This window comes from Morone saxatilis, unplaced genomic scaffold, assembly GCF_004916995.1.
Source record: "Morone saxatilis isolate NCDOM2014 unplaced genomic scaffold, NCSU_SB_2.0 Contig18, whole genome shotgun sequence".
Taxonomy (NCBI): Eukaryota; Metazoa; Chordata; class Actinopteri; family Moronidae; genus Morone; species Morone saxatilis.
Genome location: NW_023339740.1, coordinates 22,641,274 through 22,669,179, shown reverse-complemented (window position 1 = coordinate 22,669,179; position 27,906 = coordinate 22,641,274). Strand labels below are relative to the sequence as shown.

General features: G+C 40.7%; 1 protein-coding gene across 1 annotated transcript in view; it reads left to right on the top strand.

Moving 5' to 3' along the window:
• phc2b (polyhomeotic homolog 2b (Drosophila)) overlaps positions 1 to 22,685 on the top strand; it is a 24,554-nt gene extending 1,869 nt beyond the window's left edge. The window contains exons 2-15 of the mRNA XM_035661856.1: positions 2,093 to 2,429; positions 3,993 to 4,154; positions 4,298 to 4,375; positions 4,714 to 4,875; positions 5,758 to 5,892; positions 6,177 to 6,471; positions 12,820 to 13,127; positions 13,986 to 14,202; positions 18,124 to 18,335; positions 19,453 to 19,582; positions 20,381 to 20,486; positions 20,580 to 20,694; positions 21,560 to 21,884; positions 22,001 to 22,685. Of these exons, the coding sequence (XP_035517749.1) occupies positions 2,093 to 2,429; positions 3,993 to 4,154; positions 4,298 to 4,375; positions 4,714 to 4,875; positions 5,758 to 5,892; positions 6,177 to 6,471; positions 12,820 to 13,127; positions 13,986 to 14,202; positions 18,124 to 18,335; positions 19,453 to 19,582; positions 20,381 to 20,486; positions 20,580 to 20,694; positions 21,560 to 21,884; positions 22,001 to 22,155 (2,737 nt within the window). The 3' untranslated portion in view covers positions 22,156 to 22,685. The remainder of the gene's footprint in view (positions 1 to 2,092; positions 2,430 to 3,992; positions 4,155 to 4,297; positions 4,376 to 4,713; positions 4,876 to 5,757; positions 5,893 to 6,176; positions 6,472 to 12,819; positions 13,128 to 13,985; positions 14,203 to 18,123; positions 18,336 to 19,452; positions 19,583 to 20,380; positions 20,487 to 20,579; positions 20,695 to 21,559; positions 21,885 to 22,000) is intronic.
• Positions 22,686 to 27,906: the final 5,221 nt, after the last annotated feature.

The following is a 27,906-nucleotide window of genomic DNA, read 5'->3' as shown; positions in this document are numbered from 1 at the left end:
TCCTCCTCCCATCCTCCTCCCATCCTCTTCTCATCTACTCACTTGTCCTGCTGAGGCCCCCTCCATCTCATCTGCCCGCAGAGCTGTGAACCTTTTCCTCCTGTGCTAATGGACAGCGGCGCACCAGGGGACCAACCTTAAAAAGGCTTTTATGGAAAGGGCCTAAGTCATACGTTCTTCCCTTCTCCGAGCTCGTGACTGACAAGAAAACCATTGATTAATAAGTCTGAGATACTGTATGACATATGAACATGGTTTTGACGTGTTATTAGGAAGGATATCGGACTCCACGAGAGAGTTCGAGCAGCAACGAGGCCAATACTTGTACTTTTAGTCATAGTTAAAGCAACCTCTGCTGCCTTCCCATTAACTTTCACCAAATGTGTGTGTGTTCTTGTTTATGTGAAAGTCTCCAGTGTGTAGGATATAATTTAGGCCAGCCACTGTGCCTTTTATGCTAAATTTCATTAGATTCCCTAATAGCATTTGCGTGTGCTTCTCTGACCAGCTTTGTTCTGCCGTGCCATCCGTTTTTGTTTTTGGAGAATGAATGAATTGTGTAGTGTTTCAGAGAGTTTCTGTCTGTAATATGAGAAGCGTGCAGGGGGACTTTATTTGGACAAGCTCGTGAATTTAGATTGGATATTTCTGTTTAAAGAAATCAGTGATTTCCCAGCCGACTCTCGTGTCCTACTGAAGATTCGTGTAATGCAGAACTTTCATTTCATGTATTTACAGCACTGAGTCATCGACCATCTGTCAGATTGTAGATCTTCCTCTGGGAACTTAACTTGGTCAGTACTCTGATGCACATTTTAGGGTTAAATTTGTGTCATTTTAGGTAATTGTAGTGTCGAACTGCAGTGTGGTTTTTAGTGAGGCATAATATATAAATAAATACCCACAAATACAAGAATTAAATAACTAATAAAAACACGCTTCAGCCTCTCCTCTCATGCTCGAAGGAGAAACTACAATGCTAAAATTATAATTAATCGTTTGAGCTCTAAAACTGAATTGGTTTTGTTGTAGATGTAGATATGTATTTATCGATATTCCCAAATGCTATATATTTAATACATGATAATGATTCACAGATTTCTGAGATGTGGGCTGATTGTTTTTTGTGCTGGAATGAACATAGACCTTCTTTATGTGACTGCAAAGGTTCTCAGAAGGCTGCTTTCTTAAACAAATGTTTTATCAAAGAACATTGAAGTTAACATGTTGAATAATTTAACAAATACATTGTCAAACAGTACTAGTTGACATCGCTGAGGGCTGCTTCTTCTCTCTTACTCTGTTGCCACAGTATTTCAGTAAATGACTAATGCACTTATACACTTATATACGAGGAAAAACAGCTTCCGTACTGGCACCTGCCGGACAACACGATACGGATACTGTCTATTATGGATCAATATCGATCGATAATATTGGTTGGACTCTAGTAATTAGCTGTTCTGCTAAAAATATAAGATTCTGCTGCTAAAATATTATAAATTTGAATGAATTTTGGGTGAAAGCTTGAACATACAGAAATGTTTGGCAGACTAAAGTGTACGGGGCAGAATTAGATTCAATGATTGTTTAGCAACAATTAATCCATTAGTTTTATTTTGGCTACTCTGATAATTGATTAGTTATTTTAAACACTCAGATGTATGATTTTATGCTTTTATGTGTCATACACAACAGTGAACTGAATATCATTGTGTTTTTGTTGGTTTTCAGTATTTTGTGACATTTTATAGACAAAAAGTTGAATCCATTAAATGAGAATGTAACCTGCAAATTAATCGTTTGATGCGACCTTACAAATGTTTTATTTCCGATATGCCCACACTCATTTTCACGTATGATTTCTTTATTAGATCAAATGAATTTCCTGCTTCGCGTTTTACGTGTGTTGCTGTTCTCACATTTTCTTCTAAGTTTTCTTGAAGCTGCTCGTTATACAGGTTTACTACAGTTTGCATATCCATCGTATTGTTTTTAATCTGAAAAAATGTGGAAAAAAACAGTTCTCCTGGGTTTCAGTGTACAAAAGGGAAATAGTTTTTCTCACGTGCTCTCATTTTTCCCTCTTCAGGCACAGGAGAGCCATTCAGAAGAGCCGGGGGTCAAAGGTGAGAAGAGCAGAGGGCACCATGGAGAGTGAGCCAGGGGCCCCTGCCTCCACGGCCAACAGCACCGGCTCCACCTCCACCTCCTCCATGACCACCGCCTCCTCCAACACAGCTGCCGGCAGTAGTAGTACCTCTAACACTACTACTACTGCTTCTACCACTTCCACTAGCAGTAGTAATAGTAGTAGCAGCGGTGGTAGTAGTAACACTAGCAGTACCACTAGCAGCACTACAACAGGAAGACAGGCAGTGCCTCAGATATCCGTTTACAGTGGGATTCCTGACCGACAAACAGTGCAGGTGAGTTCGTTGGTGTTGTGAGGACATTTTTGACAAGTACAGACACTCAGACTACACGCACAGTCAAGTTGGCAGACTTTCCTTTGCTCTACTGCCCTCTGTTGGTCTAAATAAAACCACATACGCGCTTCTGATATGCTCCTAAATTATATTTGAATGAATTTGTCTTCTTTATCAACCTTACCGAAGAAGGAAACTTAAATAAATGCTCATTTGAATGATCCAAGTGTCCAAGTTGAAGGAAGGAATGCTTTCTGTGCTTTAGTGCTCTTGACCTTTGACCCAGGGATAAGTCTCCACACAGGCTTAACCTCTCCCTCAATAAGGTCCTCGCACCATTTAGTGCTGATGCTTTGACAGCAGGGTTTTTGTTATATTCAGCCCTTCTTGTCTTGAACTCAACCCGCTGACAATTAAAAGGCAAACACTATTGTCATGAGGAAGCTCTCTGAGGAACTGAAGGACCGCTGGTCATTTGTGGTCAGTGAGAGTTGAATCCAGTGCATCTCTGCTAACTGAACCCTCATTTGTGGTGGTGTGGATCCGGATAGTCCTGTGACACTGTGCACCACAGGTCAACATCCTCTCTGGTTACCTGGCAACAAGAGGAGGGGGCATTATCAGAGGTGAAGGGTGAGGAGAGTTATTTCCAATGGCTTGGAGGTTTAGTTGTGTTATAATTAGGTCATGGAATCATTATTATTCATGTGTCTGCTTGCAATGATCACACGTTTTTAGACATTTTGAAACACTTAGGGAGAGATACACACCTCTAGTTATCAGGTGCCTATTTAGATCCACAGTCCATGATCTAATACAGAAATTATGCATTCAGACATTCAGAGCCCATTCGATTCAAACAAGATTAGGATTTAATATTGTTACTTTTTTATACAATTAAATTGAATAATGATAAAATACATTGAAAATGATAAATTGAATTAATTTCCATTTCAAATAAATCAGAAATATTCCATTTGATTATGTCCTCTGCCACATCAACAATAGTACACACGGGAGGATGTCTCTAAAATTCTGCCGACTCGGTATTGTTCATCTCCGTTCCTGCCAGCGCCATCCTTCTGAATTGGACGCTGTGTGGAGGCTCCTCTCTGCAACTCTACTGTGAACGCACATTTCACCTTCTATGAGCAGTGAGGTTTGAGGTGTTAGAGACATGCATTGTGACGTTTTAAAGACTCCAAATACAGTGCAAAGATTACAGGCAGTGTTGTACACACAGTCTGACACTTCTTTTTGTGTGGGAGTGCGGTGCTTGGCTCGAGGCAGTTGGAGAACATAGGAGAGGGTTGGGTCACACGGACCAGTGCACACACAGCTCTTGGTTTTCGACAGCTGTATTGATATTTCATGCAGGATTTTGATCAGTTCTGTGTTTGCGTATTGATGAAGCCGAGCTTTTGACTCTTCGGTTCATTCAGGTTTTCTGATTTTCTGTTCATTTGCACACCCTGATTAATTTAATATATGCAAACTCTTCTTTTGTGCGTCGTGCATCATTGAGCCAGATCTGTCCCTTTCTTTCTTTCTGTCTGCATGCAGGTGTTCCAGCAGGCGTTACACAGACAGCCTAACACAGCAGCACAGTACCTGCAGCAGATGTACGCTGCTCAGCAGCAGCATCTGATGCTGCAAACCGCAGCCCTCCAGCAGCAGCACAACCTCAGCACTGCTCAGCTCCAGAGCCTGGCTGCTGTACAACAGGTCAGCAAACGGTCATCATATGAAATCATCATTCTCACTGTTTAAAGATGATTCTGTTATTGTTGCAAGACATGTTTCAGGAAATGGTACATTTGTCTCTCTCTTCCTCTCTCTCTCTCTCCTTCTCTCTTGCCTCGTGATAGGCCAGTATCGCAGCTGGCCGGCAAAGCTCTTCACAGAATGGCACTTCATCCCAGCAAACAGGATCTACTCAGGCTACGGTAAGTGCAGTTTGGAGTGTTTGGCCTCTCTCCTAAGAGCCTCTAAAGTTTAAGTTATCTTTGTCCATTAGATTATCGTGGAACTAAGTTGATTTTAGCACCAAGATACTTTGAGCAAACTGGGCACTGCACTAGCAGCTCTGTGAGTTGTGCTACTTCTCTTTTGCTTTTGAAAAGATTGAAGACATTGAAATGCCTTTTGGTGACATTGCGCAGTAAACATGTTCTAAGTTTCGTATCTTTATATGTCGTTTAAAGGAAACTGGTGTATTTACGTATATATCAGTAAAGTAAAGGAAGTGTATAACCTAATTATCCTGTTTCTCTCCTTCTTGTAGATCAACCTGACCACCTCCCCAGCGGCAGCTCAGCTGATCAGCCGGGCCCAGAGCATTAGTTCCACCCCCACCAGTATATCCCAGCAGGCTGTTCTGCTGGGCAGCCCATCTAGCCCCACTCTCACGGCCAGCCAGGCACAGATGTACCTACGTGCACAGATGGTGAGACTGCAGACACAAGGAGCATCGCCACTGGCACATTTACATGAGTGTGCATAACAGCATAAATACAACACACATGCTTGAATAAATAAGCACATTCCAGCTCATATTTTTCCCTGTGGTGGATAAATGTGTTTTTGGAATTGGCGCGTGTGTTATGTGTGCATGCTCACTCTGCCATAGTAAATGCTGTGCTTTATTCTGATCCTGCCACCAGAGGAGGTGGTCAGAATAATCTGTCCGGCCCCAGAGGGCTCATTACAAACACAGAAGGGAATGTCTTGACAACATTTTCTGAAGGGTCACAGGTATTCTCACGGCTGTAGACTAAGGTTCAGTTGTTTTAACACCGAGCTGCTGAAGGATATGTGTCTTTATTGACCTATTTTGGTGCAGCTGGTTGTGGGTTACTTGTCGGTTTCAATTTGCCGTCAGTATTGCAGCTGGCACACAGACTGTTCCTGCCACCTCATTATGAGCAAGTACAAAGCATTGTCAGATTTGTGTGATGCTTCTGGCAGCCCGCAAAACATATTTGTCCGATTGCCATGGCCTTTATTTATGGAATGGTCCGCTGGTGTTAAATTAACGCATATCCATTGTATTAAGCCCTACATATATTTACTTGTTTGTTTTTCCACACATACACTTAAAAATATGAATATCGGTTATTGTGTTGTTTTTATGGAAAGAAGAGGATAAAAATGTGTTGTACATTCTGTCCAAAACACATGAACAGGGCCCTCTTTAACCTGGAATAATTCAAATAATCCTCCTGCTTGATCTTAAGTATTTTTCTATATGTTTTTGTACTATCATTATGAGGATAATCCGATCCAAGAATCATTTTCTGGCTGACATTGTGTGTGTGCTGCTTTTCAGGCCCAGCAGAGTAACCTGGTGCAGGTGGCCAGGAGCCTTGGCCGGGCTGTTCCTCTGTCCCCACAACTCATCTTTACTCCAACAGCCACAGTGACAGCTGTCCAGTCAGAGAACTCTACGCAGGCTTCCTCACAGGTAGGTGCATTGGAAGTGTATTTTTATAAATTGTTAATCCCTCTGGTAAATAGATATTTAAATTCAGAGATGAGCATCACACTTGGAAGCTTAGACAAAGTTGTTGCAGTGACTGGGAATCCTGCACTTGAGGTTGTAAAATGGCAATAACTGTACTGTTCTGGTATTAACAGTATAATCTTAATATGGTTAATTGAAAAGTACATCTTTATTATTATAATTTTTTTAAAACTTTGTGATTCTGTTGTTGTCAGTAATGCCCCTTTTTATTCTGTCTCTCTAAGAATCAGGTCCAGAATCTGGCCATCCGTGGCCAGCAGGTGGCGACCACGTCCTCCTCTCAGACTCAGACCCTGCAGGCACTCAGTCTGAAGCAGAGCCCTGTGCCCATTCAGCCGGCTTCAATGATCAAGAATCCCAGCCAAGTAATGCAGGCCTCCACAGGAGGGAAAGCCAGCTCCTCCGACAGTTTGTCTGAAGCAGGGAAGAAGGGGGACAGCGCAGCAGTCACAGAAGTCCGAGCTATAAACATGAGTCGCAGTGTCACAGCTGTCAGTGCTCAGCCTCTGATCGCGCCAGGTAAGTGAAGTCTGCAACCCCACAGCCTGAACAGTTCAAATAATGCTGATGTGAGCAGGCCTCTTATCCATAAAACTAATCTTGACAGTGCTTCAGGGCATCAGGGCCAGTCACCCTAAGGGTCCAGACCCCCACAAAAATAAACTCACAAAGGCATTTTGTGTTCGGTCTATGTAGTGAAAATAATGACAATTAGCAATATGGGTATCAGTGGGAATCAATGAGTCATTAACTATGTTAATGCGACCTTCATTTAGAGACACTAGAGAGTGCAAAAAACTATTCTAAACACTCAAACAAGCATCACCATTGCGTCACAGCAAGAAGGCCCCGGGTTCAAATCCCGGCTGGGGCAGGGACTTTCTGTATGGAGTCTGGAGTTTGCTCCGGGAACTCCGGTTTCTCCCACCAGCAAAACATGGGCACAGGTTGATTCACCAGTCTGTGCACTGGCACAGATCTGGAGTCGGTCCCCAGGTGCTGCACAGTGGCTGCCTACTGCTCCTGGTACCTAGGATGGGTCACATGCAGAGAATGAATGTCCCTACGGGGTTTAATTAAAGGATAACTTAACTTAATGTGTTGTGAGCATATGTTTCTTTGGCGGTAGTAACTTAAACGTCCAGTAGGTAACATTTCAGATGATCTATTGGCAGAAATGCAATATAATACTTTCAGGTGATTATACATTAATTAAACATAGTTATGGATCTCTACAGTCACTACAGATGCCGTGGGTCACCCTCCATGGAGTCTGCCATGTTGAACTGCTGTGTTTCTACTGTAGCCCAGAAAGGACAAACCAAACACTAGCTGTAGATAGGGGCATGTTTTGCATGTTTGTGGCCACCTCCTTCAAGCTTGGAAGGTGAGGGTGAAGCAATAGAGAGGTGCGATCTGCAGCTACACCGCGAAATGCTACTTAATCCTTCACACTTGACCTTTTAAAAACACAATATTAGTTAATTGTTTATTTATATTAATTTGACAGCTAGTACTCTGTTTTTGTTTCAGGTGCATGCTCATTACACAAAGGAACAATGGCCATGTGTGAATTGAGGAGATGAAGTCTTTGTTTGATACAGTTGTGATTCAAACATTTTAGTGACCTAAAACTGTCTGCATGAGAACCAGAGGCGTTGGCATCTTGTAGAGGCAGAGGAAAATATTTGTTTCCAGTAATATCCCTACTGTGTACGTCTGGAGTCCACACTGCTTACAGAACAAGTAGGATGGATGTTAAATGTAAACAATCAGCTTTTTAGAGGCTTTGTGTTATTTATGTATAGACACTGTCACTCAATATTCCACAATAAGTTTGTTTTCATTTTTGTGGGCAGATAAATTGAACTTCCAAATCGCCTGCCAGCTGCTGAATGCTGTTTTGTTTCTTTTTTTTGAAGCAGATGTCCAGTTCAAACCTTAAAATAGGCTTGGGGCTTCAGGCAGCTGTCATACATACAGTAGAAACATGCTCTCATCTTTACTGCAAGAGTAGATGTGGAAAAGAGTTTTTACACTTACTGCGCTTTTAATAGCTTTCTCCGGGCTGTGAGAGTGACATGTCAGGGCCCGCATCACAAACCCATTCACTCACTAAAGGGGTGAAACCAGCCGTATTAAAGACAGTGTGTTGGGTTGTGTCTGGAACAGTCGAGCTGCTTTGTGAATTAGAAACTGTGAAAGGCCCACTGCCACGCGAGAGTCTTTTCTAAACCATTTATTGTGTAATTGAAGGTCAGCAGCTGTTTTTTTTTGTGTGTGGTTGTGAATATGCCAGCAGTACAAGCTGATTAAATCAAATTAAGTCCAGTGTATTTGTAGAATAAGCCCCTTTTAGATGTATTACTTAATTTTCAAGAAGATCCTAATAAAACATTTCATTTACCAAAATAGGTTTTTTTTAAGCATGAACCTAAAAATATGTGTATAGATGTACGATATGTGTGTATATGCGCTTGGAGTGGTAACAGCAACTGTGTCTTCATGTGTGTACATGACTGTAAACCTTACCTACACTGCAGTACACTGTCTGAATGCATGGTGTTGTTTTTATCAGACGTGTGTGTGTGTGTGTGTCTGGGAAAGGGAGGGGGGGAGTAGGGATTATCTGAGCGTGTCAGTGCACAACTGTGTCTTGCTTTGTTGCAGTAATGGATTCACATAAAATGAAAGGGAGGATGGAAGCTGAAAATCTGGCTGCGTGCTGTTTGAAAAAATTAACATGGGTTGCCATAGCAGCAGGCCATGAGGGACAGGTGTGCACATGAGATGCTGGGGAGTTAATACACTGTGGATCCGGAGAAGGATGGCTGGCTGATGGGATTCACATTGTGTTAAAAGCCTGGATTCAACTTGACTGTGACTGGGTCATTATGCACTTTTGCTTTCAAATATAAAATCAGAGAAAACCTTTTGTACTGACATGCCACTGTCTCTTGTAAATCTAATATTTTACCAACTGCTTCCATGATTGATGTTTAATGTCCTGTTCTGGCTAATAGACGGGGCAAACCAGGAATTTAGCTTCAGGAAACCAGAGGTTTTGTTGGTGGTTAGTGTTGGGTGGTAAGTTTACACCCTTTCCATAACCTTGGCTTAAATGAGTAGACTGTAGATATAATTACACCCTGCGTCTAATTAGTCAGTATTTTTAGTGTTATTAAAGGTTCAGTGTTCAACATTTAGAAGGATCTATTGGCAGAAATGGAATATAATATTAATAGGTATGTTTTAATTAGTTTATAATCACCTGAACTGTACTTGTAACTATTATGAAATTATTGAAAATGTGTCGCAAATGAAACACATTTACTTTATTAGTGTTAAACTGTCACTGTCCTCATCTGAGAGAACAACAAACATGGAAGTTGTGTGATGAATTGTGTTTGCTATTTTTGGTCATCAGTTTTCATCTCACTCTCCAAAGATGGCAGATGACTTTAGAGCAGTGTCTGTTACTGTGAACATTACAAGTTGTTTCCCCTTGAATAAGAATTGGGCTGGAAACAAATGTTAGACCGTCTGGTTTGTTGCAGTAAGCGTTTGTCATCACCTCCTCTTGGCAGGAAACAGCCAGCACCTTACTATAAAAAACACCGCAGGGAACCCCCAAAAGCACCATGCTCACAGATTAAAAGAGGAGATCTGCACAAAGTCTGTGTTTTGGCATATTCATGTAGCTGCTAACTACAGTATCAGTTGCCAGTTACACTTAAATATGAGTGAACCTTGGAAAAGTACCTCAGTTTAAAAATGAAAACCCAGACTTCATCTTTATGCAAAACTTAATGACTACTAATAATGAATCTACTTCTCTGTCTGGTCTATTGAAACAGACATTCAGTGTTTCACATCTCTTTTTGTTGGTCTGAATATACAGCCTCACTGTGCATTATACAGATAATAAAATACAGAGATATGTGATTTGGTTTTCTCCTCGCAAGCCGGCCATTGTGTTTTACCTCAAACATGACTCAACAGTCTGTAAACCGATCTGTAAATGAATTAATTTAGCTAGTGTTCACTTAAAGCTAATGCCTACTTGATAAAGAGAAAAGCCTGGTTTGTAAGTGAGAAAAGATGGCGTGAGGCCCGCTGTTGCTCTGTTGTTTTGGGTCAGAATGTGTTTCATGAAAGCAAGCCAAAGCGTCAGCCACTGAGAATGTGGAAACTCAGGGATTTTCCAGGGGCTGGTGCTACAAACTCATCAGCAATGTATACTGTCTTCAACCTCAGGACATTGTGCAACAACACACAGATAGCATAAGAGACATTCATAATTTAGGCCGAGTGGTGGAGTTGAATGTGTGTGCATGTGTGGGCGTGAGCCTGAGTCATTGCAGTCCTTAATCCCAAGACCTTGAGGGGGAATAGCATTTAAATGAATTCCCTTGTCTTCCTTTTCTTCCAAGACCTGTCTCTGTTCCTCATTAGGGGCTTGAGAAAGTTGTCAGGATTCATGGGGAGGGATGGTTGTATCCGGTGTGCACTGATTTAGAAATCCCCCTCCTTCGCTCGGACTGAGGAAATCTCTCGCTCCCTTATGATTCAGTGAGATTGATAAAAGGTCAGGTGAATTTCCATTTATTAATTGTAGTGTGTAGGGTATTGCTGCAGTGAGGGTATATTGTGGTTTTAATGTGAATTACATGAGAGATTCCTTCCTTTTTATAGTTAAATGTCTGTTTATTTGTAGCATGACTTCATTGAATAGAAGTTGAGACCATTCAACCCTTTGGCACCGCTGGACATTTTGACCGTTTTCATCTGCTCGACAACTACACGTGACACAGACAGAAAGACTGCATACGCCGGCCAACAATAAACCCTGCCATACATACTCTGCTATGTAAAAGATATATGTAAGGAACAGTTTGCGTTGACGGAATTTTTCAAGAGAAAATCATGTCTGACCTAACAATCGATTGTTTTCACACCCATAAGCGTAGTTGCTGAACTGATCGATGTTATTATCCCTTGAAGTGACGTTTTGAATTGATTCTCAGGCATGAATCATCTTAACAGGCTAACATCTTTGATTATCACGCTGCTAGCTGTATCCACCCATCCCAGGCTCACATCCACCCTGAACATTGCAAATATTAAATGACTGCCTTCAGTGTGCCACAGCTAACCAAATCTTCTGATGGGTTTGTGGGTTCCACTGTGTCTTACCATGTGAAAAAGAAAACACTTTTCAGCAGATCCTGTAGCATTAAAGGGACTAATGACATGCAAACTCTGCTGGATAGAAACATCTATATATTCCACAGCAGGGTACAGACTGCGGTTAGTGCCTCACAGGGAAACTTTGAAACCAGATGGAGCCTATCCCACACAAAACATCATGAAAAGAACAGAGGGGAGGAGGAGGCTGGGGGCAAGGGGGATTTGAGACAAATGCTGATGTACTTGGCAGTTTTCCATGCTTGGAGTTATTGGTGGTGGTGGGGGGGGGAACATCCATGTTCACACAGCTCATCCAGCAGAAGCTACTGTACACGACTGTGATGCAGGAGTAACTCATTCCTTATCTGGGTTTAAGTAATAAGTGAGTCAATTATTCCTTATTGTTTCCTGGTAGAGTTGTTGGAGATCAAAGAGGCAGCTGAGGGGTTCGGACCTGCTGACTCAACATTAACTCTGTAAAGAGTGTCATGGAGAGTTGGCAGTTAGCGCTGCAGTTCGTTGCTCCTGAGGCATCTCTAATATTAGATTAGCCTCGGGCTACTTCCGCTGAACACTCTCCCACTCACACATGATCTCACAATGCAAGATTGATGTGCTGTGTCTTGGGCTTTGGGGCGAGTTATGAGCCCAGGATGTCTTTTTACCCACAACAGCACTGACAGGTGGTGACAGGCCATTTTGAAACGATTTGTGAGTAATGGTCAGACAAACTGCAACAGTGGGCCTTTCTGTGCATCTTTCAACGAGCCCCTTAATATTACATCCTGTCAACAAGGGGCGCACAGGTGAAGGGAATGCTGTAAAACAAGCTCGTTTGTGCAGACGTCTACATTTCTCAGTGCTCGTCAACTGCTTGTGGTTTGTAACAATTGCAAAATATTTCTAAATTATGTTCTAAAAGACAATAATGTTTGGTAAGATTGCGGATTGCAATGTGCATTGTGTAATCTTTGTTGGACACTAGGCCTGCCATTATTACTCTTCTTTTAGATTCATCAGTGATGTTGTAAAACAGCTTATTTTGTCCAGTCAAAAGCCTAAAAGCCAAATATGTTAAATGTTCTAAAAACAAAGAAACGCAGTATACTCACATTTTAGAGGCCGGCACCAGAGAATGTTTTTTATTTGGACTTGATTTAACAATTAATGCAGGTAGCGTCGCCTCACACCAAGAAGGTTCTGGGACCTTTTGTCTGTCTGTCTGTCTGTCTGTCTGTCTGGCCCGTTGGTGTGAGTGTGAATGGTTGTTTGTCTCTATGTGTCAGCCCTGTGATAAACTGGGGACTGGGATAGGCTCCAACCATATAGATAATGGATGGAACGAACAATTGCTGCAGATTGATTTTCTTGCGTCATTGATTAATGTAATAATTGACTTAGTTCCAGCACAATTCAATTAAAAATTGTCAAAGTACAGTGACCCATATCTTTCAATCTAATCTCTAATGCCAATTTAAGTAAAATCACCTTTTTTATTGTAAGAATAAAAGCATTAATGGCTGTTCTATGAATGTACTTAGTGTTTTCTCGGTCTGTGGTCACAGCAGAGACACTACAGTCTTTAGTATTCAGTGGCTAGTGAACTTGGGACACAACACAAGAGTCTGTGGGTGAATTTATACATTTTAAAAATAAATGTTGTTGTTCTCATTCCAGCATACACACAGATTCAACCCCACTCCCTGGTTCAGCAGCACAAGCAGCAGCAGCAGCAGTTTGTGGTCCATCAGAGTCAAGGTTCCCAGAGGGCCGCGGGCCAGCTGCTGCAGACGGCCTCCATTCAGCCGTCACAGCACCCTGTCCCTGTACTGCCCAAACCTGCTCCAAACCAACCCTCCACGCCCAGCCAGCAGGCCACCATCTTCCATTCTACCATCAGCCCCCACGCCCTCCACTCCTCCCTCAACCATGCCAAAGCTCAGCCTGTCCAGCTCACTGCCATCAACCTACAAATACAGCCAACAGTGAGTACAGCTGCACACACCGAGGTCTCAAACCAATGTGCATTTGAATAAATCAGGGTGGTTTTTTTTAGTTAAATCAGTGATACGGTTAAAACCTTCGCCAGGACTAAAAACAGTAGATGGATTATGTGTAAAAGCAGGCTAAGGGCTGTCAGGTTAATGGCTGTGTTTACATCAAACACCGTGCACCATGTTTGGACAGGTACTGTTTTTATCTGGTCTCTCAGGAATGTGTTTTGTGTTATCGTGTGCAAAAAATGGATGGACATTTTGTACACACAATCGTGGTTTCCATATGATGAATCCTGACTTGGGGATCCTCTGACTTTTGCTTTTAGCGCCACCATGAGTTGACATTTGAGTTTTTGAGTCACAACCGTTGTATTGCCATAAAATGTTCTACACACATTTAAGCCCCTCTCAGGATAAATTCGACTCACTTTGGTGATACCCTGACTAGTCCCACCATTAAAATTTCATTATGGATGTGATTTTCTCTCTTTTTTTTTTTGTCCTCCATTTGTTTCTAATAGGACGTGACTTTCTGTCCTGACTTTATTAAGTTGTTCACTGTAGTAACCAGCAAAACAAAAACTACTGCTCCAACAACACCCACCAAAATCCATTCATACTCCAAGACATACATGTTGAAAAAACACAGGATCTTCTGAGTTTGGGATTCCTGGTGTAATATTTTCCCACTGGTGTGATATTTTCCTAAGCCTAATGGTTTTTAGTTTTTGAGTCCCTGACATTAAAAGTACTAACAGTTCCCTGATCTGTCTTTTCAACACTGTCTCAGATGTACTTTCTCATGTTCTCCCCCCTCTACCTTTTTGTTCCCAATGCACATCTTAGGCCTCTCGACTGCTTCAGGACTGCAAAGATAAGCCAACATCACTGGTGGTCAGAGAGACGTGTCCAACCCCCAGCACACATCAACAGCAGCCGCAACAACAACAACAACAACAACAACAACAGCAACAGCAACAACCTGCGCCTGCGCCTTTGCAACCCTCAAAGCCCATAGAGCAGCCCAAGGTCAGCCCATCCACACCAGCTGTTCAGCCACAAGGTAATGACTCGGCATCATTTTCTAAGTTGCTAAATTACTCTCTAAAGAGTACGTTTTGGTAAATAAACTCTGTAACCGATTAGCCACTGGGCCAGTTTGAAAAAAAATAATTGCAACTTGTCACCTTGATGCAGAAAATGTACCATTGTGATCTGCTCTGCACTCTTTGAATTCACCAACTCTTTCAGTCTTCAGCGGAGGAAAAGAAAATCAATGCTGATGTTTACTTGTAATTCAGACCATGTTGTGTCTGCAGCACATTTAGTTTCACTATTCTTTGTGTCTTATTGCTTTGCTGTTGTTTCTGTGATGGCCTTGTGCTGGAGCCAAAAAGCTCACCTGATACCCACAATCCACTTAGTGCTGTGTAGTGCACAAACATTTAAACCCACAACAGAAAAGCCCTGTAGGTCAGTGAAAACCCCATTTTATCTAACAGAGGAACTATTGAATGAATACAGTCACATAACCAGACTCATAATGGACATTAATCGTTATTACTTTGTTGCCTGTAAATTATATCGGAGACATTTAGGCACACTGTTTCCTGTTGATAGTGTTAGATTGTACAGGGGAGCAGGTAATTAAATGGTAAGTTGATGTAAGACTGAGTTGGCAAATTTCTTCAATGACACTTTAAAAAACATGCCTGTTGATGTACATGTTGCTTGTGGGGATGGGAACTATGTTTCTCACTTACTGAACAACTTCTGTCCATTATACCAGTGGTTCTCAAACTTCTTGGTGTCAAGGACCCCTAATTGATACAGATCAGGCCTCAGACTCATAATTGATAAGATTCCATCTCAGGGATTTGTGTGAATTCCCAGTGAAGAGTGTGAAACCTTTGATCAGAATAGTCATTCTTATACATTTGGGCTAACTTCTAGTCAATGAAGTGAAATTAAATTACCCATTTTTATGGAGACCCTGTTAAGGACCCGGACCCCATGTTGAGAACCACTGCATGAGACAACGTCTGACGAATACTTGCGTAATAAACTATTATGACTGTAGCTCGGAAGAAGCAAAGTTTCTAAACTTTGGACAAACTGTTGAAAATGTGGGGAGACCGTAAAGTGTTTTTTTTCTTACGTTACAATCCAATTAAAAAGCTTTTAGCTGCATGTATCAAGAAAATCCCAGGTTTGTTGAATCATCAGTAAAATCGTATTTTCATTTTGCTGCATTTTCTGCTTGTTGTGCACAGTTTGTCAGCCAGGTGATTTAGATAAAAGGGATGAAGCGGGATCGGATTGATTTCACTCACGGCCAGTAGCTCTGAGGTAGTGTAAGTGCTCGATCGTACAGAAGCTGCACTCGTCTTGCTGAGCACAGATGTATTGGGGTGTATTTTAGAAAACGTGGACATGGATCAGTTTCTATGGTGATGTTTTTTTCTTAAATGGTTGGAAATAGTGCTAATGCTGTGTTTTTTTGTAAAATGAAACATTCTGTGGACCACAAATTGCTGTTTATGTGCAGTGAGTTGGGTGTGATGTGCCGTGGAGGTGCACTGCTCACCACCAGACCAGGAAACTATTTCTGTAATCCACTGCCTGCAGGCGCTGATGAAGATGGGTTTCGGCTTCTTTTTTTACTTTTAGGAAAATGTAACATTTAGGAAAAGAGCCTCCAGAGAATCAGTTTCTCAGTCAGTGTGGCTCATTGAGTATACAAGGTTACCGGTTCTTCAGCGTCGCTCTCTGCTAACAGTCTGTCACTTCTCTTTGAAGTATTTAAAGTGTAGAGTAGCAGGCGTTACATTAATAACACACTGATTAATAGCACACACATTACAGAGTATATAAACTGCAGCCCAACACTACACACCAGAGCTCTGAGGTCATATGCTTTGTATTTTTTCTGGGTCCTTTTCAGTTTTTATTTTAGGTTTATTATTATTTCAGACAAACGGTGACACTGTGAGAGAGAAAAAACACAGCCCTGCTTATTAATATGAACGCTCTTTCTACAGTTTACCTCACGATGGTCACAACAAAATATAAAATAACATCTGAGGGTTGTAAGACTCATAATAGCATCAACACCTCATGTGTTCCCACTCAACCCGAACGTTGGGTTCCCCTCGGTTCTGGGAACACTTTTGCATGTACGAAACCTCCATGGTTTAAAAATTCATAATACAATAAGGAATAATAATTGACAGTTTGAGGTATCCTGTCAAGGGTTTTACAGACCGTTATAATGGTGGTTTATGGGGGGGGGTGCTCTTTGGGTTCCAGTAATTTGTCCCGTTGCCCACATGGTGAGTAGCAGCACCAGCTTTCTCACGACATCCATGCTTTAAACTCATGGATCTGTTGCTCACACTGGACTTCCTGGATCCTCTCTCATCCTCTCACCGCCTCCACAAGCGCCACAACACGCCCCCACCAATTCAGCATCTATTTTATTTTGGTCACAATGCTGTTTTCAGTCTGAACGCTGTCTTGGCTCCACCACAATGTGCTGCAGGCAGTGTGGAGGCAGCTCCATATGTGAGATTAAAATGTACAAAACGTATAATGTAACATAAATCAATCAAATAGAATATGCATAAATGATATAAACACTTAATTACACACTTTTATAGGAATTCTACATTTAGAGAGCTTTGTCATGTCTGGTCAAAGTTTCCTCAGAGGGTGCACAGATGGGGGACTTGGACTCGGGCCCTGAAATGTCTTTCTGTGGCCCTGCTGGAAACATGCGCTCACGTTTATTCATCTTCTTAGTAGATTGTAGTTTCATTATCTTATTTATAGGCGTATTCAATGTTAGGCTGAAGCTGGAGACATTCTGGTAGCCCACGGTTGAAACACAGCCATGCAGCAGCAGCAGCAGCAGCAGCCGTGGTCGCGCTGTGGGAGGAAACAGGGAGGCGGATCCTGGATTAAAAGCGTTTTCTTTTGCGGGTCTGAAGCGGCGCTGCAGCGACTCTCAGTCTCTAACGACAGCGGCAGGTCGGCGTGTGTGTCCCTGTCGGATCGGTACAACAACAAACAAACAAAAACCGCACATGTTTTCTCTCTGAACGCAGCGGAAGTTGGCGCGGTAAGGAAACTTGTGCGCATTCAGTGCTGGCTGCTTTTTAAGATGACAAAGCATTGATGTTTACTTTCGCTTCTGCGGGGTTTAGTTAAAAGGCGAGGCGTCGTTGTGATGACCGGAGCGATACATGATGGATTTACTGTTTGTTATTGATCGACAGTGTGCCAGTAGGTCAATTGTTCTGCTATTATTAGACTGAGGACATCAGAAAAGTTATTTAAATGAGCGGCAGGCAGGTGGATGAGAGTGGATACTGTATTGCATGTAGATGGATGTAATGTGATGATTATGTGTGTGGTTTGAATAATATAAATTCTTAATGCATAGTTAAGTATTTGATGTATAAGTGTTATAATCTGTGATTGAATACAGAAAAATGCCAATTACAAATTGTTTAAGTCCAAGATGATGGCTTTAATCAGCCTAAAACCTCCAAATATTCTGTTTACTTTGACATATAACAAGGAAAAGTGCCAAATATTCAGATTTGAGAAGAGTGGTTCAGAAAATGTTTGGAATTTTTGATTAAGGACTGCTGATTATTTTCTTGATTCATTCTTTTGCTTATAAAATGTCACAAAGCGGTGACAAATGCCCAGTGACATTATCCAGAGACCAAATTGACATTTATAGAATGCTTGTTTAGTCTGAACCACAGTCCAAATCCCCCCAAATATTCAGTTCACAATCACAAATGAGAAGCAAAAGCATCAAATCCTCACATTGAAGATGCTGTAGGGAGAATATTTGGCATTTTTGCCGGAAAAACGACAGAAATGATTGATCTGCTACTCTGTTTCTCAGCTCTAATATAATTCAGACTCAACCCACTAGTGACCGGCTCTCATATATTCATTTCTCGGTCAGGAGGGGGCTCAACCAAGAGGCCGAGCGCTGCACCTGGGACCCCACCTCCAGCCATGACCTCAGGAAATGAGAGCGAGGCGCCCACCGTGACGGGCAGCACGCCGCAGAACGGAGAGAACAAACCGCCCCAGGCCATCGTCAAGCCCCAGGTCCTCACACATGTCATCGAAGGCTTTGTCATTCAGGAGGGGGCCGAGCCGTTCCCCGTGTGTGTAAGTGCCCGATCTGAGCTCCACTAGCAGCGAGACGTGATAAACAACCCGGAGCCAGCACACTCTCCTGTGTACTCGCCTGCAGGGAGCTGTCAGCAGGCAAACACAAACCCTCTGTTACTACTAGTAGTGACAGCTCACAGCTTCTGTTTGATTCAGTCTTTAATTATAGTCGGGTCAGACTCTGTAGCTGAAAGAAGACAAGCGGAAGAAGATGTGTAATGAGCTGCACATCTCCATCCCTCCTTTAATCTGTCGTCTGTTAAATTAATGTTCTTATATCTTTATATTGTTTGTCTGGTGTATATGTATGCCTGACTCTGACATTAATCACTAAAAACTTTGGTTAAGGTGCAACATGATGTGCTTGTTGTAATTTATATGGTTGGGGCTCACTGCCTCCTACTGGAAAGTTGGTGTAAATGCCCAGTATATTTACATGCATATATGGATGAACAAGCACAAGAAATTAATAATAATACACAGCACTTATATGGTTTATTTTTATTTTTATTTCTTGAATAGGGCTGTACTTAATTCATATTTTTATTATTGAATGTTTGTGTTTATTTTTTCTATTAATGGATTACGTGTTTATCCTGTGAAATATCAAAAATTACAAATGTGTTATAAGTTCATAGAGCCCAAGGTGACGACTTTAAATTACTATTTTTTGAAGATATTTAATTCTCTGAAAATGGAGAATAGCTGGAAGTCTTCACATCTGAGAGTGAATTTTCTGCTGATTGACTAATTGAACATTTAACCAGTATCAGCATTAGTGAATCCACAGCCCTTATTTTACCAACAATGTCTCCAGCAGTAGCTCAAAAATGAAACTTGAAGACTAGACTTAAGTTGGAAAAGACTAAATTCCTTCAGTGATCATCAAAATATCATGCAAACCAAGAGTTAAACAGTGAAAGTGTCTGCACTCACCTCATTTTATTTCATCCCATCTAATAAATACTACAGAAATTATCACAAGTCGTCAGGATATAAATGTTCTAAGTAGTCTTTGCATTTAATATTGTCGTAATCACAACTATTGCTTTATTCCTGGAGCATGTGCGGTTTCATTTACTTAGATTTGTAAACATTTTCTATCTGTCCCCAGGTGGAGCGTCTGCCCATTCTTATCGACAGCCCGAAGAAGCTGGACCATCAGCTCTCTTCAGACCCCGACAAAACCCCGGTCAGCAACGCAGCAAACACCGACTCAGAGCCTGAGGACATGAACCCGCCAGGTGAGACAAAAAGTGTTAGACAAGTACAGTCGGTTGTGTACATCAGTGTGCGTGTCGCACTGTGCTGCTGCTCATTAAACTCGGGATGCACCGCTCCGACTTCTCTCTGAGGCTTGTTAAATTTTTATTCACGCTGTTTATAAGGGCCATGAAACGGACACAGCATCACGTTCAGAACGCGCGCAGGTACACAGTAGGGTTAATGGTGATAGATACAGACCTGACAAACAGCTCTGAGCTGCTGTGATAAACGATGGCGAGGGCCAGTGCTGCACTTGCTCTCGTCTGCATGTCCACACAGGATAGGTTGCCCTCAGCAAAATTACATGCTTCTGCATCTCTTCACCAAACCACTTAACCTTTCTGTGGCTTTGTCTTTTTTCCCCAGACCAAAACCAAACCTGTTACACAGTTTTTTTACATTCTAGTTGCTAAAAGTTTTTACAACACAAGTCCTTGTTTCCTAGAACATTGTGTAGAGTGACTGCACACGTCATTAGTAACACGTTTGGTTTCTCAGTAAAGGCCTATTTCTACCTTCACACTTTAATGAAACGCATGCAGGAAGTGGCGAGGTATCAGCAGTAGCTTTATGCACATTAGCTAACCGCGGTAAATAAACAAAGTGGAACAGAAAACTTCAACTTCATGTGAATCAGTGGCAATATTGTGTGAAAAATCAACTCAATTTTACAGGTTTAATTGAAAATGTATCCAAGTGTATTGAATATGCTGATTATTAAATGAGTTTTTTAACATCAGTGTCTGTATGTGTATATGCTGTTTCCCCTCCTACAGAAAAAGAGCAAGAACCCAAGCTGACCTGTGAATACTGTGGCTGGGTCGACTTTGCCTACACGTTCAAAGGCTCTAAAAGATTCTGCTCAATGGTTTGTGCAAAGAGGCAAGTCACCTTTTTAGTTTTATGTTATTTTCATTTAAACAAGTTATGTTATGTGCAAAAGGAAAGGCTCTAATAATGCATCTCTCTGGACAGGTACAATGTGGGCTGTACGAAGCGGATAGGCCTTTTCCGACCAGAGAGGAGTAAACCAACAAACCGCTGGCGTAGAAGATCTCAGGGCCGCCCCAGTATAGAGGCAAAGAAGCAGGTACAGAAACACACACACACACACACACACACACACACACACACACCTTCAGTGTTGTAAAACTTCCTCATCAACACTTTACCGCCCATCACATACTGCTTCCACTGCATTTTATGCCCTGCACTTTTCACGCCTCATGCTTTTTAATGAACTTAGGCATCATTTGTGTCAGTGCCTGATTATCTCCTTCTGTCTTTAAAGGGTCATTAAGTGCTCTATGGTCTCTGTCAACGTTTATTGGTGACCAGTAGTAATAGAGAAGCATTAGTAGAGATTTTCTGCCTCCTGCACAAGTTATATAGCTGTCAAAAACAACTGGATTTGCAAATTAATCTGAAACTGAGACTGATCCGAAACCTGTAGTGACAGGATATAGTCAAGTTTTTACTGTAGACGTAAGTAGTTTTGATAATAAAAGCTGAAATTCTACAGAAATATACAGGTAATACTGTATATCACAATAATTAATATTGAAAAAGTTTTGTATTTTTGGCTCAAGAACGGTCTTTTTAGGTTTTATAGCCAAAATGTTTTGAGTTATGTAATGCCTTGTGGGTTGGGTCCTGAACCTCCAGTGGGGGGTGCTTTAGTTTCATGTTTGGACTATGAATTAAGTTTTATAATCCAGAGGGTTCAGCACCTGACAAAGTAATTTTCGAGGCATTGGTATTGATCCAATAACCCTATCAACTCCTTGCAGGTAAATTCTACTCATTTGAAGCAATTGCACAGTATAAATCTTACTTATTACCCCTTTGAATCATTGCTGTATCTGGTACGACATCCCAGCAGTGTTTTTACTGATGAACCATTCATTTCTCAAATGCCGAGCCTTAACATCAAGTCTGACAATTTCCCTTTTCAGAAGCTGGCCCCCTCCCTGCAGCAGACTCAGGGCGGCTCTGTATCCTCACCGCATCCCTCGCAGCCCAGTCAGGAGGAGTCTAGCCCGTGTTCGGACATGTCCAGCTACGAGGAGCCGCCGTCTCCCCTGTCAGCCGCCAGCTCGGGACCCCTGGCCCCCGCTCCAGCCCCAGCTCAGGTCCCCGTCCACCGGTATCCGAGCAGGGCCTCGGTCCAGGAGAGCTGCGCTGAGAGAGACGCGCCTTCGCACTGTCAGCGCTTCTTACCCAACGACCCCACCAACTGGAATGTGGAGGAAGTTTACGAGTTCATCCGTTCACTGCCAGGTCAGTTGAGTAAACGCGCACATAAAGCATTTCACACTGACTCTTATGACGCTTATGAATCCTGTTTTTAGCGTGACTAACTGCAGCTCGTTCCTCTCCCTCTGCTGTTCGCGCAGGTTGTCAGGAGATAGCAGACGAGTTTCGCTCTCAGGAGATCGATGGGCAGGCCTTGCTTCTGTTAAAGGAGGACCATCTCATGAGCACCATGAACATTAAACTGGGACCCGCACTCAAGATCTTCGCACGCATCAACATGCTCAAAGACTCTTAGCAGGATCTCTGTGTGTGTGTGTGTGTGAGTGTGTGTGAAATGTGTGTCGTGTGTGTGTTTGTAAGTGTATGAGAGAAAGGCAGAGTGTAAAACTGGCACAGGGCAAATGATGCGTCATCGTAGCACTGACAACACAGACTGACTGCACTATGACCTCACCTTCTCCCCACTACTGGACTGGTTCCTTTGATAGAGAATCTCACTTTAGCTGGCAGGACTGATGGTGGTTATATTAGAGTTTCTGTTTGAGGACTGGAAGCTGTTGTCTCTGTGTTTTCATGCACTCACAGCAGTTCTTTGCTAGTTAGAAACAATGAAGGCGATCTACATCGATCTGCGATCTGTGCCAAATTACAAAATGCTGATTCTCACATTAAATGAGTGAATATATTTGATTTACACCTGGTGTTAACATGCAAGTCGTATCTGGATAAAGAACAACGCAGGGCTGATTCACATCCTTCAAAGCTTTGACTGTTGCTATGGTAATTGACATCCAAATCAACAGGGAGAGAGAGAAACAATAAAGGGGCGGGGGGGAGGCGGGGGTGGGTGTGGTGTGTGCAGACGGGGTAGAGACAGAGGTGTGTGTGTGTGTGTGTCTTTGTGAGAAAAGAGAACTGACAGGATGAGCAGATTAAAGTAGTTTGTGAGTAAACACTAGAGAAACGCTTGCTTTGCATCCCTGTCTCATGAACTTCTTCAGAGCGCACATTTCTCCCCCTCATATAAACACCGGACCGGAGTTGTTTCTCCCCGTCGTCCTCACTCAAGCTTTGAGGGCCAAAAAATGATATTGGGCGCAGCTCTAGAACAGCTCATGTTGACACTGGGTGTAAATACATGCAGAACATTGTGATCAGATCTCAGCCAGGAGCAAACGCCATCCATCCTGTACCTTTTGGGGGCAATTTATGCTTTTATTCCAGAGTCGATAGTAGAGAGGAAATAAGGGGAGAGATGTGGGGGACAACATGCGACGAAGGACATTGTAGTTCTTGTTTGTTGGGTTGGTTAAACCCCAGTATTGTCTCTTCTTGCCGTCTTAAGATGTTGGTCAAAAAGCTGCAGATCGTCTCACTCTGTAGAGGAAAAGTGAGTCGAGCTCCTACAGCGGCATTGCTTCCCTTCACCTGCGACGTGCATGCTGAGATCTGATCATAATGCAGGCAGAATTGAGATAACAAGAGCCCTTATTAATAAAGAGGTGTAGATGCAAAGGCCTTTCATGAAATGTCATTATCCATTATCCAGATACAGATTTCATGATAATAGCAGATGTAAAGGGGTTCTCGCATTCGGTCTGAGGAAAAAATAAACTGTAGAAGTTTAACGGAGAAACAGAGGAGAATAAAGTTGAATTAAGTGTTCACTGCGCTACCTGATCAGTTGTGCTCAGGTTGGGTCATACTGCAGCACAGTCGTTACTGAACTGAGGCATTGAGACAAACATGAGTGACGTCTGAATTTATTATTATTATTATATTAGAGATGTTTTTTTGTACAGGTTTGTTAGCGTGTGAAAGAAAGAGAGAGAAATGGGCTGAATGTGTGGCTGAGAACAGAAGATTGCATTCATTAATTTGCTCATTTTCATTCAGTAGATGCTCCTTTTGCCTTTTCCCACAATAAGACTCACAGCTCTCGAATACAAAGGCTGAATGCAGAAATAAAACGTTTAAGTAGCTTCTTTTTGTGACATTGATTTCTCTTTCATGAGGAACTCGCCAGTTTTCTCCTGTAGATTTAAACTGCTTACAAATGATTTATTTTTTTGCTGCTTTTTCAGAATGATTTACTAAAATATGACATTGATTTACTGTCTCAGTTTTTATAGGACGACACTAAGTTATCCGAGGAACAATTCGGGTATGCTGCCCTGCTTTTGGCACTTATTTTCCTTTTCGTTTTGCTTTAATATTATAAGATACTCCACCTAGAGTGAAAGTGGCATTTGTGCAGCACCGCAAGTTTATATGTACATAGCAGCTCAAGTGAGGGAAAAGACTGAAACTAGGTGGGAAACTGTCATTTTTTTTAAGTTATCCTTGTTATTTTAAATACAGAAATTTAATGATGTTATTTTGAAATATGCAAATGTATAAATATCATGGGCTAGGAGTTGTTTTTTAATGTTTTTTTTTTTTCTAATGAAAATATGATCATATCTATTTGTGTTTTGTGGCTGTGATGGAAGGTCAACTTTTTTAGATAAGGCTTTGTCAAATGCTTGTATTTATCAAAACAGTTTGTTACACAACATTTTGCAATTATAAATAATTTGCAATACAGTTCTGTTTAATTACATTTTTGTGTTTTGTGGACAATATTACAGTATAGTTACAGTATACAGTCGCTGGCTCAGTGCCTCCAAAGGATTTCCAAAGTCGTCGCGTTTATGGAAACTCCGAGTTTCATCCAAACACTAATGAAAACAAAGATTTTTTAGAGATTAGTTTAGAATGATATAAAAGACAACGAAGCAGCACATTGTTAAATTTGTGCATCAAGAACCACCATATGTTTCCCAGTTTGTCATTAAAGTTGATGATTTATTTTATAATGGTCAACAAATCGACAAGCAGTTTCAGCACTAATAATGACCAAATAGTAACAAAAGTAACAATTACAAGACAAATGGTACAGGAAGTATGAAAAATCAAAGCTGAAAAGAAAATAATAGTAATGTAAAATGAATGTAGAACTTAAAATATAAATCAATCTATAATCAGAATCAGAAATACTTACTTTATTATTATATTAATACAGTTGTTCCACTCACACAATGTTAAAGAATAGTATTTATATACAATATTTAACACAGTGTACAGAATAGAAATGAATGTTTAGGTATATACATATAGTAAAAAATAAAGAGCCTGAGAGATATAATAAGATAAGAGCCTATATACAAAGTAAATGTAAATCTAAACATAAGTGTAAACATATTCCACAGTATTGCTGGCAGAAATTAAATAAATAGTAATGAGTTTTAAGGTTGTGGTGTTGCAGAAGCTATAGATAATTTCAAAGAATGACATAATAATCAAGTTGATTGCAAGTTGACCCGGGATTTGCACCTTAATCGACTTATTGCACATTGACAGTACCAGTTTAATGACTAATGACTCTGAGTTTTGACACTCTGAGGGAGGAGATAAAGAGTTTGATGGCCACAGGCAGGAATGACTTCCCGTGCTGCTCTGTGGTGCATCTAGGTGGAATGAGTCCTGCACTGAAATACCATGTTGTACTCACACACACAGGATTATACTTTTGATATATGTATGTATATGTATATGTATATGTATATGTATATGTATATGTTTATGTTTATGTTTATGTATACATATGTATATATGTATGTATGTATGTATGTATGTATGTATGTATATGTATATGTGTATATATGTATATGTGTATATATGTGTGTGTATATGTGTATATACTTCAATTCAATTTCCTTGAGGGAGTCATCCCAAAGGGATCAATAAAGTGAAGTCTATACAGTCATGCCCGAAATTATTTAAATAATTATCTGGCAAATTTTGACTTTGACTATTTAACCAGCAAGTTTTTTCTTGATTGGAAATGACACAGGCTTCTCCCAGAAGATAATAAGACGATGTACAAGAGGCATCATTGTGGAAAAACAAAACAAAAAGTGGTCGATATAATACACTTAAAACAACTTAACATCCGTCCATGCCTTCAGATACTGTAGGGACTTCATGAACTGGAGAAGCTTTTTATACTATATGAAGCTGTTGTGGACAGCAGATACTGTGAGAATCACCCACATTCATTCATAGATCAGTGATTGATTTACTGACTTTCCTGCTTTAACCACATTAAACCTTTTGCTGCTATGCTATGCATTGTGTTTGAACATACAGCTACAGTACATTAACAGAGTGAATAGTGGCCCGCATTCGCCAGGATCTTAATTATCTCTTCATTAGGTAGGACTGCTTCTGATATATTCCGTGCATGCTCACTTAGCCCCAGGCTAAGTCCGGTATCAAAAACACAAAATGGCATAGTGCCTCGATCACGTGACATTTCATTCCATATATTCAGACTTTCATTCAATATATTCAAAGTTTCATTCCATATATTCAAGTTTCATTCCTCATATTCAAAGTTTCATTCCATATATTCAAGTTTCATTCAATTAATTCAGACTTTCATTCCATATATTCAAAGTTTCATTCCATATATTTAAGTTTCATTCAATATATTCAGACTTTCATTCCATAAATTCATTCAATAATTTCTTAAAGGGCATGCCATATTATATATATATATATGTGTATATATGTATATGCATTTTTTAAAAGTGGTCTGGTCCTGTTTGTGTCTCAGTCAGCAGCCAGTTCCAGAGAGGCTGAGGATCAGGGTCAGCAGGATCAGCATGACAGACTATGAGGCTCTGCACTATGACAAGGATAAGCTACGACAAGCATGTAAGAAAACACACATACACATTTGTAATTATTGCACATTGTTGACTGAAGACATTACATGTGTTATTTGTTCACAGAGTTATTACCAGATTTCAGGCAATTTTCTCATGAGCAAATATTGGTAACACAACTGGTTACTAAGTTCAGACCAGTGCTTTTGTTCTGCCATGTTTAGAGGAAGAAAAAAAAATTGTATTAGTATTGTGACACTGACTCTTAAACCCGCCCTGTATATATGCATTACATTAAAGCACTCACATTGTAAATATCATCCCTGTACAGTTTAGATCTTTCTATCTTTATCTTTATCTTTAGTTATTTATATTCTAAAAAGTACTTTATTTTTTGTGTGATTTTTATGCACCAAGGCAAATTCCTTGCACGTGTAAAAACTTATTTGGCAATACACCCGATTCTGATTCTGATTCTGATATTGATTTCAACCATAACATGCAGCTCTAATTGTACATCCAATAATTTGCAGATCCAACATTCTTATAAAGTTTTTCAACAATATTTTTATAGTGCTTAGTGAGGGTATAGTCTTATCAGTGGATGTAGAGTCTGCAGTCTTCATTAGTACCACAAATTTTGGTTTCGATCAAATATTAGTAATAATAATTTGCCAATACTGATACACAGGTTTTTCATTTTTAAAAGTGGATTATGCATTTTCATGTAAATCAGTTTATGTAGCGCTTTAAAAGTGCTCCATAATATAATTAAGCCATTTTTTCTTTCCACTGTTAATACTTAACATACATGTTAAAACACAGGTTTAAAAGGCAAATTACATTTTTTTTTTTATTATTGTAAATTTAGCTTGCAAACAAAACAAATTTCAAATATTTGTGGTTTGAACAATTTTCTTGTGTAAATAACAGACAAACAATCATCAACAATTCTTCTGTCCTGGTGTGCAAACACGTATTGTATTGTTAAGATTCAAAATTGTTCCCTAAATTTACCAACTTCTTGCGCCTGCAAGTGCCTGCCTGTGAGATAATGAAAAATAATGAATAATTAGGGATAGCATAAACATACATATACATGTATATTTATTTTTTATTATTATATTAATTTTTTTAATTAATTAAAAACATTTTTAGAAACTTCTGGTGGGCCAAAACAATGGGGTGGCTGTGGCTCATGTCGAAATATCCTTGAGCAAGATACTGAACCCTGAATTGCTCCTGATGCTGTGCATCAGTGTGTGAATGTGTATGAATGAGTTAGTATCCGTTTGATGGGCTTTGCCATCACTGAGTGAATGTCTGTGAAAGGG